This window comes from Aplysia californica, unplaced genomic scaffold (genome assembly GCF_000002075.1).
Source record: "Aplysia californica isolate F4 #8 unplaced genomic scaffold, AplCal3.0 scaffold00729, whole genome shotgun sequence".
In the NCBI taxonomy this organism is placed as follows: Eukaryota; Metazoa; Mollusca; class Gastropoda; order Aplysiida; family Aplysiidae; genus Aplysia; species Aplysia californica.
This window is the reverse complement of record NW_004797999.1, coordinates 92,543-105,185: the sequence shown is the minus strand read 5'-3', so window position 1 is coordinate 105,185 and position 12,643 is coordinate 92,543. Positions and strand designations below refer to the sequence as shown.

The 12,643-nt window shown below is 38.7% G+C and overlaps 1 protein-coding gene across 1 annotated transcript in view; it reads left to right on the top strand.

Annotated features, from left to right (window-relative positions):
* Window positions 1–4,449, top strand: part of LOC101859737 (inositol oxygenase) — a gene marked incomplete at its 5' end in the record, with an annotated part of 9,422 nt that extends 4,973 nt beyond the window's left edge. Inside the window, 2 exon segments of the mRNA XM_013088365.1 lie at window positions 2,779–2,985; window positions 3,753–4,449. Coding sequence (XP_012943819.1) covers window positions 2,779–2,985; window positions 3,753–3,794 — 249 coding nt within the window.
* Window positions 4,450–12,643: the final 8,194 nt, after the last annotated feature.

The window sequence follows — 12,643 nt, the reverse complement described above, 5'->3', positions numbered from 1 at the left end:
GAGAGAGAGGAGAGAGAGAGAGAGAGAGAGAGAGAGAGAGAGAGAAAGAGAGAGAGAGAGAGACTGTGTGTTTGTCAACTAGCACTTCCCTGTATGTCACGCAGGGTTCAGTGTGTGCCAATGAATGCACCCTGGGATTTCACATGTAGGCCTACAATTTTTAAAAAAGCAATAATTCTTCACCTATCTTGAATCCAACTTCTGTTATCGTCGAAATAACCCTCCACCAGTAACCAAGTGACAATATTTTTTTTTTTAAACAGTCACGGCTCTTCAACTTATGAAAGTAATAGGGAACATAATACCAATAATCCATTTGACTTGCTAACAGTACCCATGTTGGGGCCAACTTGTATAACAATTCTCTTCTTATCTTTTCTTTTTGAAGGAGTAAAGGTTAATACACTTTAGATCAGAACTGGAACACTGAGCCTATCTTAGTAGAGTAGATGAGCTCTTACAATTTATGTCACGCAGTCTTCTGTACGTTCCGATGAATGCACTCTGGGATTTCAAAGCATGTACAGTTTTAAAAAAAATAATTTTTAAAACTATCTTGAATCCAACTTGTTCTGTCGTTGAAATAACCCTCCACCATTAGCCAACCAATTGACAATATTAAAAAAAACCCCAAAAAGTCACGGCTCTTCAACTTATGAAAGTAATAGGAAACATAATACCAATAATCCATTTGACTTGCTAACCGTACCCATGTTGGGGCCAACTTGTATAACAATTTCTCTTATCTTATCTTTTTGAAGGAGTTACGGTTAATACACTTTAGATCAGAACTGGAGCACGGAGTCTATCTTAGTAGAGTAGATGAGCTCTTACAATTATGTCACACAGGCTTCAGATGGTGCCGATGAATGCACTCGGGGATTTCACAGCATGTACAATTTAAAAGTTAATAATTCTTCACCTGTCTTGAATCCAATTTGTGTTGTCGTTGAAATAACCCTGTACCAGTAGCCAAGTGACTATATTTTTTAAAAAATATTCACGGCTCTTCAACTTATGAAAGTAATAGGGAACATAATACCAGTAGTATACTTGACCTGCTAAACGTAGGACTACTTGCATGTCTCTGACCTTTTCTTTTTGAAGGGATTACGGTTAACACACTTTAGGTCAGAACTGGAGCAAGGAGCCTATCTTAGTAGAGTAGATGAGCTCTTACTATAATGTTATACACACCCTAGTTAACATAATAAAAATCATTTTGGAGGTTGGCTGTCTCGACCCTGCTGTACGTCAGGCTAACTTGGGCTGAGTGGGACACACATCCTAGGAGAAAGACAGGGGAAAGCTATCTGCTTGATAGAGTAGACAGTAAACACGCCCTCTTAGGAAATCGAACTCGTGTCTTCTACGCACAGTGAGGACGTACATTACCCGACCATTACGTCAAATACGGCAGTGTTGTGTGGGTGAAGAATGTTCAGGAAGAAATGTAGATGGAGGTAGGGAACAGCCGTCGGTCACAAAGATTTAAGTTGGGCCGGACGCCAGGCCTAATCTTAATTTTAAAAATCATTCTGTGGTAGATGTATTATTGTACTGTCTAAATCGCAACTACAGTATATAGTGGGTCACCATCATCATCATTATCGTCAAGTACCAGATCTGCAATAAACATTAGCGTTCATTGTTCGCCGATCTTTTCTTTCCTTGAATGCCCCCCCCAACCCCCCCCCCCAACCCCCCCCCCCAACCCCCCCAAAAACAAAAAACAAAAAACAAACAAAAAACAAACAAACAAACAAAAACAAACAACAAAAGACAAACAACAACAACAAAAGAAACAGTTGAACAGAAAATTAAAAAACACCCCAGGTTTTCCATATCAGCAAATCTGAGTCGATCCCTGCCTCGTTTGCTTTTAATATTTCCAGTGACAGAAAGATGAACAAAGCATTTATATTTCAGTGTTCCAGAAACGGCTCGCATAGTGGCTTTTTTTTTTTGGCCGGGTGGGGTTGGGAATGTGGAGGTGGGGCAAAGTGAGCGACCCAAGCACGCTTCCGAGGAAGAATACACTCTTAATACTCTTATAAACCGCTTCTCTAAAGTTATCATTTTTGTGGATGGTTATTATTATTATTATTATTATTATTATTATTATTTTTATTATTACTATCATCCTTATTATTATTAGTATTATCTTTTAAAAATTATTATTATCATTCTTATTTATTATTATTATTATTATTATTATTATTATTATTATTATTATTGTTATTGTTGTTGTTGTTGTTGTTGTTGTTGTTGTTGTTGTTGTTGTTGTTGTTGTTGTTGTTGTTGTTGTTGTTGTTGTTGTTGTTGTTGTTGTTGTTGTTGTTGTTGTTGTTGTTGTTGCTGTTACTGTTGCTGTTGCAATTAAAATAGAAGCAACAGAAATATGGTATCTTATGAGACTGTTGAGAATATCGTGGGAGGAAAAGAAATCAAATGAGGTTGTGCTTGATGAAGCACGCGTGGGACGCTCACTGTTAAAAACAATTAGAAAACGACAGTAAATGCAGTTTTTGGGACACCTGAATAGACATAAAGGTCTTGAACAATCATATAACTCTCACAGGTAAAATTGAAGTCAAACGAGGCTGTGGTAGGCCCAGAGCAATTTACTTAAGGAACCTAAACAAATGGGTAGCATGGAAAGATAAGGGAAACGTAGCTTTTTTAAGAGCATCCGAGCAAATGAATGAATAGAGAACCATGATCACCGATGTCTGCCGCAGATCTGGCGCTGGATGATGATTATTATTCTCTGTTCAGGGCAACAAACACTCTCTGCCGGAGGAAGCCCTCTACATGATCCGCTTCCACTCGTTCTACCCCTGGCACTCCTGCGGGGCATACACCCAGCTGACCAACGACAAGGACAATAGCATGTTGCGATGGATACGGGAGTTCAACAAGTTTGACCTATACACGAAGGCACCCGACATGCCGGACATTGAAGAGCTCAAGCCCTATTATCAGGTATGTCGACTGAGTGGACAAAGGCTGAGCTCGCTGTTGCTGATTGCATAACAAAGCTTTGCACAGTAATAATCATATATTATGATCATTTGGAGGCACTTACAGGATTGCGGATTGTTTTAATCAGTAAGAACTAGTGTTGTTGGAGGTGTGCTTCCTCGACTCTGTCTGATGGGCTGGCTTGTGTCGAAAGTTTTTTGGGTTTTTTCAGAGGGGGGGGGGGGGGGTAAGTTTTACCGCCCTCGCAACTAGTTACTGCATGCAATCATATGAGCGCGTGGGACACACTGTGCATGATTGCTTGATTGTTCATTGAATGGTTGCCGGGTGCTCTGAAAATGGTGAAATGGTATAGGTTTAACTCCCCTATCAACACTATTAAGAGGCGGGGCTTCCGAGTTTAACGTCCATCTCCGAAAGGACCGAGCCATATAATATGGGAAATTCTTGAAAAGTGCCTTTCCCAAGGACACAACGTCGGACCGAGCTGAGGCTCGAACCCCCGAACTTGCAATCTCACGATTACGAGTCCGGTAGCCTAACCACTAGGCTGCCGACGCCACTCCGGGTGTTCTGGTTTGCTCTAGGATATATTTTTCTTATCAAACAACTATCGTTCTTTTCTCTTCTCTTTATGTTCTTTGTATGTTACTCTTTAACTTTAATTACACGTCTAATCTTCGTCACTTACATTATGGCCTATTTGTATTTGCCGTAAAACTCTTACAAAGACTAAAAATGATTGTTCCTTATTCAATCTGTTCCAGGGACTCATCGACAAGTACCTCCCCGGAAAAATCAAATGGTGATCTGACTCTGGCAAGAGGTGAAAGGAAACATAATTTGCCCTCAACCTGCAGTTTTGACAGAAGAAGCAGATGATTCACCCAGCTGCTTCTAGTACATTCCTTCTCAATGTTATCTCTCCCTTTCTGTATTAGATCATTTTATTTGTGTTTAACATTTTTTGTAAAACAATAATTACAATGATATACCTGATTACATTTTATACTGGATCAAACAAGTGAAATACCGTTTGATATTTCCTACGCACAACTGACCCGGTTAAAGTTTGTCAAAGCCAAAGGAGCTATATTTTACGTTGTGGCATGGTGTGTCTTTTATACTGCAACAAAACGATAGAACCGAAGAACATGTACGACAAGGTTCCTATTTTCCTGTAGTATAATTGCTGCTTAGCATAATACATGTACTTTGTTTTTACGCCTCGAAAATATTTATTCAGATGAATTTTATATACAATAATTAATCCGACTCTCTTTCCAAGAAGCTTTTCATTTTCTCTGGGACGTGAAGGATGTTTCTTTTCTTACTAACTGTATACTTTATTATAAGAAAGAGTGCGGCCAAGACTACGATTTTACTCTATATGCCCCTATGTGATGCTACCGTTATTCCTGTCTTTATGATCCATTACAATAAAATGTCATTACTACTACACTGCAGGTATTGTTTGTTTGTTTCTTGAGTAAAGAGAAGCACATCGACACAATATTTAGCCCTGGTAAAAAGTACAGAGATGTAACAAGAGGGAAAGTGTAGAGGTAGGACCTTCCTCCAACCACCCGCTCAACAGCTCTAATGAATGAACTTGAAAAAAAAAGTATTTTTTGCTGAATCAGCACAATATCAGTCCCACCAACTTCACCAGGTGGGCTTACACATCAAAACAGTAGAAACAGTGGAAGACCCAGCACATACGAGAAACCTGAATTACACGGCTATGTAATATGACGTCGCTTGGCACTGCAGAGAGAACAAGGGGCCAATATTATTGTCTTCGATAATATATTATTATTATTAAGCTTGCAGCTGTAATTACACGAGTTGAAAATTTTTCATTATGTGCGCGAGGCCAAAGGAAACAAAAGGAGCAGATTATACTAGAGCTTCCTATCAACCATTGTCATGTGGTCTTGAATAGAGGAAAGAAAACGACCGATATCTTGTACAGGAAATGGTGTTTGTTTCTCTTTTTTGTTTCGTTTTTAAACGAAGTAATTGTAAATCTACTTCAAAATAAACCACAGTGATCAGTAAAAGAAACCGGGGCTTAAATAGTAATATTATCATTGAGATCTAAATGAGGGTATGTCTGATTGGACGTTGTATCCCTCTCAGCCCAGGATGAAGCAGTTCACCTCTGGTGGTGTTTAGTGTTTATAATTTAGAAAATTCGTGCATTAGCAGCAGACCGAAAAACAGAATTAACATTAACAATTTGGTCAAAATCGACTATCGAAACTTTTTGCAAGAAGTAATATAAAATGTCCGAGTAGCTTGCCTCAACACCAGGTTAAGCCGTAATAAAGCGGACGAGTTAAATGATTTAATTATTGAAACGAACCTTGATATTTTAGGTATGACAGAATCATGGTTGCTGGAGTACGGTGACGATGCTATTTTATCAGCAATATGTCCAGTTGGTTATTCAATTAAGTCTTTCCCTCGTGTCGGGCGTAGAGGAGGAGGAGTAGCATTTATTTATAGAACTAGTTTAGCACAAGTTACTGTGACAAAGATTCCCTGTCACTCATGTGAGGCTGCTTTAATGTCATTCCAGCTGCAGTCCAAAAGCATTACCATCTGCTGCATATACAGGCCACCAGCGTGTAAAGCAAATTACATCAAACTATCCGTTTTTATGGAGGTATTTCTAAATTTAATTTCAACTCTGAAGATGAAAAGTACACCATTCATTATAACTGGTGATTTTAATTTTCACTTTGGCTCTGAAAACCCTGTCACTAAAAGTATATGCAACCTGCTGACAGAAAATGATTTAAAACAACTCGAACAAATACCAACACATAAAAGTCAGCACATCCTAGACTGGGTTATCTCCCCTATTGAAAAGAACCGTGTGAAACGCATAAACGTTCTGGACAAAGACATTTCGGATCATTGTCTTCTTATTGTTGACTTGAACATCAAAAGACCAAGGAAAGAAATAAAAACAGTTCATTCCCGGAATCTGAACGATATAAATTTACACCAGTTTCAATGTGACATTCGTGATGCTCTTGCTATTAGTTCCCCTTTTAACATAGAAACCCTCAATACCATCATGAGGAATATTTTAGATGATCATGCTCCAGTTAAAAAACGAAAATGATCTCATCGACCTGTTGGTAGGTGGTTTAATTTAGAAATAAAGGCTGCAAAAAAAAAGAAGAAAAAAGACAAGCGGAAAGAAAATGGAGAAAAACACGACTTGAAGTGTATAAGGGAATATTAATATTTTATTACTATGATGAAGAATTCTGTTAGTAAATTTTTTTACCAAGGCCAAGCGTACTTTCTTTTTGTCAAAATTTGAAAATGTTAAAACTTGTAAGGAACTTTTTGATGTCTCTAGCGAACTGCTTGGCTACCAAAACAGAACAGAATTACGCCCTGGCACCGATAGAAATCTTTGTAGTAGCTTTTAAGACTTTTTCCCTTAAAAAGTCACCCCTAATCAGGCAAGAGCTCGATAAAATGTACGCAATTGCCCCAAATTACCATCAGTTTAAAAGGGGCTAGTCATCGACTATTTTACTTTAGCAACGGAAGAAGAAATCAAAAAGATCATATTAGATAGTCCATCAAAAAGTTGCGCCTTAGACCCCATGCCCACCAGCCTTTTAAAGAAATGTTTGCATGAACTTCTTCCACATATCACCCACATTGTAAATGATTCTCTCCTCACAGGCACAGTACCAAATTGCTTTAAGACAGCACATGTTAGACCCCTTTTGAAAAAAGCTGGACTTCACGAAAAGGACTTAAATTTTTTTAGACCAGTTTCAAATCTTTCTTTCCTATCCAAAATTCTGGAAAAAGTTGTGTCTAATAGACTGTTACATCATATTAAAGCAAAAAATCTTAGCGAAGTCTATCAGTCAGCATACAAGATACATCATAGTACCGAGACAGCGTTACTTAAGGTCTGTACTGATATTTTAAAATATTTTGATGAAAAAAAGATGTGTCTTCTTACTCTTTTGGACCTTTCGGCTGCATTCGATACCATTGATCATGACATTTTACTCGAGAGATTAAATACTACTTTTGGCATAAAGGGTACTGTCCTGCGATGGTTTGAGTCATCTTTTAAAGATCGATCATAAGCAGTTGTGGTTGGAAGCACATGTTCTGATAATGTTTTGCTTAGATGTGGTGTTCCTCAGGGGTCTGTTCTTGAACCTATTGCAGATATTTTAAGACAATAAGGCATGAATTACCATCTTTATGCTGATGACACTCAAATTTATAAGTCTATTGATTTAGATCAAATGCCACTATTAGTCGACTCTACTGAACAATGTACTAGAGATTTAAAAATCTGTACCCGTAGAATTATGCAAATTTAAAAAGCCAAATTATGCCCCAAAAAAGCAAAATTATGCCAAAATTATGCAAGTTACCGTAACACCATTCGCAACATGTTTTGCACTTTTTCAACATGAAGTTTCATGATTTTCATGTTTTATGTACTGAAAAAGTGAAAACAGAACATATCAGTATCAGTAATTTGTTGTGTATTTGGAAAAGAAAACAATACGCATCAGTAAAAAAAAAAAAAAAAAAAAAGCAACCTTAAAATATAATCTCTGTAACTTTCAGCTGTAGATCTAGATCTAGATCTAGATATCTATAACTATAAAGGAAAGAAAAATGTTTTAAAATAATAATAATAATAATAAAGGACATCTGGATCTCTGATGCTGGCACATTTCTAAAACCAGGGACACATGTCAAATATGAAACATCAGCAGACATGAGAGCAACAACTTTTGATGGATTGAAAAATTGAACATGCTCAAGGAACAAAATCACAACCCATAACCAAGATCTTCTAACAAGGGAAATAGCCAACTTTTCACTTAAATGAGACTTTTTACGGTGATTACGTCCCTTTACTCACATGGCGGGCGTTAATTAATTGTTTATTGTTTTGTGAAAAAACGTGAAAAAACGCGGAGAATCCAAAATTATGCAAATGTTGCAGAATTACGCGAAAAAACGCGGCCGGCACCGCCGCACAATCGCATAGTCCTAGGGGGACAGAACTATATGGATGACCAGCAATAAATTGAAACTAAATGATGACAAGACGGAAATAATGTTGAGTGGAAATACAAAAGCCATTAGAAATCTCCCAGAACTACAAATTGATATTAATAACCGTACCATTCGTTCAAAAAAGAAGTCTTAAAAATCTAGGGGTTCAGTTGGATTATGATATGTCTATGTCCTCCCAAATTATTAGCCAGCTCTGCAAAAGTATTTACTTTCAGCTTAAGAAAATTGGCAGTGTAAGAAATTATTTAACTAAAGCAGCAGTCAAGACACTTGTGACAACACCGATTTTTATCAAAGTTAGATTACTGTAATGCTATTTTGTCTGGTTTGACAGCCAAAAAACTATCAAAGTTACAAGTACTCCAAAATGAAGCAGCAAAATTGATAATGAAACAAAAGAAATCAGCGAATGTAACACCAATTCTGAAAGAACTACACTGGCTGCCAATTTAAAAAAAAGGATCAAATACAAAACTGCCGTTCTCTGTTTTAAATGTATAAATGATAGTGCACCCTTTTATCTTAAAACATTCCTGGAATTATATCATCCACATAGAGCCCTTAGATCAGCCTCTGATAATATAATTCTTAAAACTCCAAAACAAAATTACACAATTTTATTCTTTGGTCCCTAGGTATGGAACGAACTCCCATATAAAATAAGATCTGCCCCAACAATTTCCATTTTCAAAAATCAGCTGAAACATTTTGTATTCACAAAAGCATACCTGTCATAATGATGTACTGTGATATATTATATATGCATGTGTATGCCAGACTGAAGAAATAGCGAGTGAGAATGGGAGAGAGAAAGAGAGAAAGAAAGAGAGAGAGAGAAAGAGAGAGATAGATAGAGAGAAAAGAGAGACAGACAGAGAGAGAGAGAGGGGGGGGGGAAGAGAGAGAGAGAGAGAGAGAGAGAGAGAGAGAGAGAGAGAGGGAGGGAGAGAGAGAGAGAGAGAGAGAGAGAGAGAGAGAGCGAGAGAGAGAGAGAGAGAGAGAGAGAGAGAGAGAGAGAGAGAGAGAGAGAGAGAGAGAGAACGGACATGTTTTTCTATCTGTATAGAATGAATGCTTTAATGAATGTTTCTAGTTACTCACGTTTCACCTGTATTGTGACCGTTCTTGAAATTTTTATTGCATTGTATATTTTAGTGAACACATTTCCAACCTCACTGCGAGACTGTTTTTCTCATATAAATTTTTACACACATTTATATCATGTATAATACGTTGTTTTACGTACACGCATGTCAATTTATTTTTAAGATGTGATGTCTTTTTCGTTGTAATGCGCATTGAGCATTTAAAAATAATGGAAATGCGCAGCATATATGCTATTTATTATTATTATTATTATTATTACTATTATTATTATAATAGGCCTACTATTAAAATGATCTAAATAGAATCTGGTGGGGTTGAAATAATGAATTAACAAACTGGAGTTAACATGTTGTCCATGCACCAGTCTCAATCTGGTTCTGAAATTCAGATGTTAATTATTCAAAAGCCAAACGAGGCCTACATTCAACTAATTTGTTTATTTGGAATATTTCCATGCAGCCTGGCAATGTACGTGTCATTTACCCCACATTGACACCATTTAGTTTTGGATTATTTAGGAGGCGGGCTTCCGATCATTTCTGGCAGGGCCAAATCCATGCTGAAACTGAGAGGGTACAACATCCCAGGAAAAAAACTTGAAGTGTTCGTAAAAATCCTCCCCACTCGGGAATGAACTCGGTGCTCCTGCATGCTACAGCAAAGCACCGAATCAAGCAATACACCACAGACGCTGGAGAACCAAATGTCACACCTTCATAAATGACACAAATAGGAAAGCATGGATATTTCAATTTCACACCACAGCTGTAGTGCTCTCTCACTCTCAAGTCAGACTTCACTGAATGGGGGGGGGGGGGGGGGGGGGACAACTAATTTAATATCTTCTGTACTTCACAGAGTACTCAGTGTGAAATCAGTGGTAATAAAACATTCTTCGTGTCCTTCTGTTAAAAAGACAAATCAACCAAACAAACAAACGTGCAGCTGCATTTTGCCCTGTTTTGATATGAAAATCCCTAACTTTTAATAAATATGACAAGAAACTGAATAACACCGTGTGTCCTCTTTTGTGTCATTATTATGGTTGAGAATTCCTTTTTTAACTACATTACATGTATTATTTCCCTTGGTTTATCAGAACTTTCAGCCGGTTCTGCAGTGACCAATGGAAACCCTCGAATACATTTTTAAAAATAGCTTACATTATAGCACCGAAATATTATCTCTACAATTGAACCACAGGCCTCATTTTCTGATACTTAAAGCCTGCTGGATAAAGTGTAGCCTGTAGGAGACTGAGCAACTATGATCATATTTCACTTCTCTGTGCATGTTAAAATGATGTGAAAACGGAACTCGGTTAAAATCAAAAAGCGAAAAAAAAAGTAAGTTTATGAATAAAGAGAAGCACATCGACACAATAAAGGTCATTTAGTCTCTCTCTCTTTGTAAAGTGTTCTACGGCGCTCGCAACTGCATAAGGTCATATGAGCGCGCGGGACACACCTAATATTTTCAGTTGGTAGGAAATTTTGAATTTTGCCCGGTTGGCGGCCGAAGCCAACTCTTATCGATTTTAGACCACCCAGGGATCTTTAACGTGCGCAACTTGCACACGGGCCTTCCGAGACTTTTCGCCCTTGTCCGAGAAGGCTAGGTGTAGATCTTTCCTACCAGAAGATCAGTGGTGTGGCTGAAAGACAGCAGTAAGAAGAAGCGAAGGAGAAGCAGTAGAAAGGCTGCAGAAAGAATCAAGAGCCCAGAGGAAGGGGCAAAGGAGGTGAGGGGGTGGGGGCAGAAAGAGGAGACGAAAGCAGACGACAGAACATTGCTAGAGAGCAGAAAATGAGGTGAAAGGAGACAAATTTAGAGAAGAAAATGTTTCGGTCGCTACCCGGATTCGAACCCGGGACCTTTTGAATGAGAGGCCAACACCTTAATCTCTAGGCCACGAGAGCCCCCGATCATTTAGTGCAGGGAAGAAGCAAGACAAAAAGACAAAAATAACAGTGGGGGGGGGGGGGGGGAGAAAAGAAAGAAGTAGGACCTACCACTGTGGTACCCTCCAAGGATAAATCTTAGCTTTTTAGTTTTAGTAAGTGTTTTACGGCACTTGCAACACAATAAAGTCATAAAAGTGCCGAAGATTAGAGGTGTTAAAATACAAGAAAGTAACAAACACAAAAAAGAAGGAGGGGAGATAAGGACGATAGATGTTTGATAGGAAAGAAGAAGCAAACAACACCAGAGCACCTGCCAACCACCCATGGATAAATCTTAGAACTCTACAAACATAATTTGAATCAAAGCAAACCTCCACTTCATACAGGGCAATTGTTTCTGTTTGTACTGGGGGTCATACACTTCTGAGAAACATCAGAGTAGGGATGAAACTAGATCAAACCGAAAAATTTGTTTGTTTTTTAGTTTTAGCAGAGGTTTTACGGCGCTCGCAACTGCATAATGTCATATGAGCGATAGAAGATTAGAGGTGTTACAAGAGAGTGGGAAACATAAAAAAGAAGGGGAGATAAGGACGATAGATGTTTGATAGGAAAGTAGAAGCAAACCACACCAGAGCACCTGCCAACCACCCACTTTGTTCGTTTAAGTAAAGAGAAGCACATTGACTTGACACAAATGATGGTCATTTCCTTTGTGCAGGGGAAAAAGACAGACAGGCAGAAACAAGAAAGGGTACGTAAAAACTAAAAGAGTAGGACCTACCAGTTGCACCCTCTGACCACCCGCAAGTCAATAAAAAACGCGAGAAAAATATAAATCAATGTAATCTCATTGTTTTGGGGCGATCGCAACTGCATAAGATCATATGAGCGCGCGGGACACATTAAACATTTTCAGTTGGTAGGAAATTTTGAATTTTGCCCTGGTGGTGGCTGAAGCCTACTCATATCGATTTTAGACCACCAAGGGAGCTTTAACGTGCTTAACTTGCACACGGAATCTCCCAGATTTTTCGCCATTGTTCGAGAAGGTTAGGTGTAGATCTTTCCTACCAAAAGATCAGGGCTGGGGCTGAAAGACAGCTGTAAGAAGGAGTCAAGGAGTAGTTGTAGAAAGACTTCAGAAAGAGTCAGGCTGCCCAGAGGAAGGGGCAAAGGAGTTGAGGGGGTGGGGGCAGAAAGTGGAGACGAAAGCAGACGACAGAATATTGCCAGAGAGCAGGAAAGGAGGTGAAAGGAGACAACTTTAGAGAAGAACATTTTTTGGTGGCTACCCAGATTCGAACCCGGGACTTTTGAATCAGAGGCAAACACTTTAACCTCTGGGCCACAAGAGCCCCCAAAGGTATCTCTAGTCTAACGTGTGCAACTAGCTCACAGGACCTCCGAGATATTTCGCCGTTGTCCGAGAAGGCAAGAAGTGTAGATCTTTCCTACCAGAAGATCAGGAATGTGGCTGAAAGACAGCAGTAAGAAGGAGCCAAGGAGTAGCAGTAGAAAGGCTGCAGAAAGTGTCAGGAGTCCAGAGGAGGGGGCAA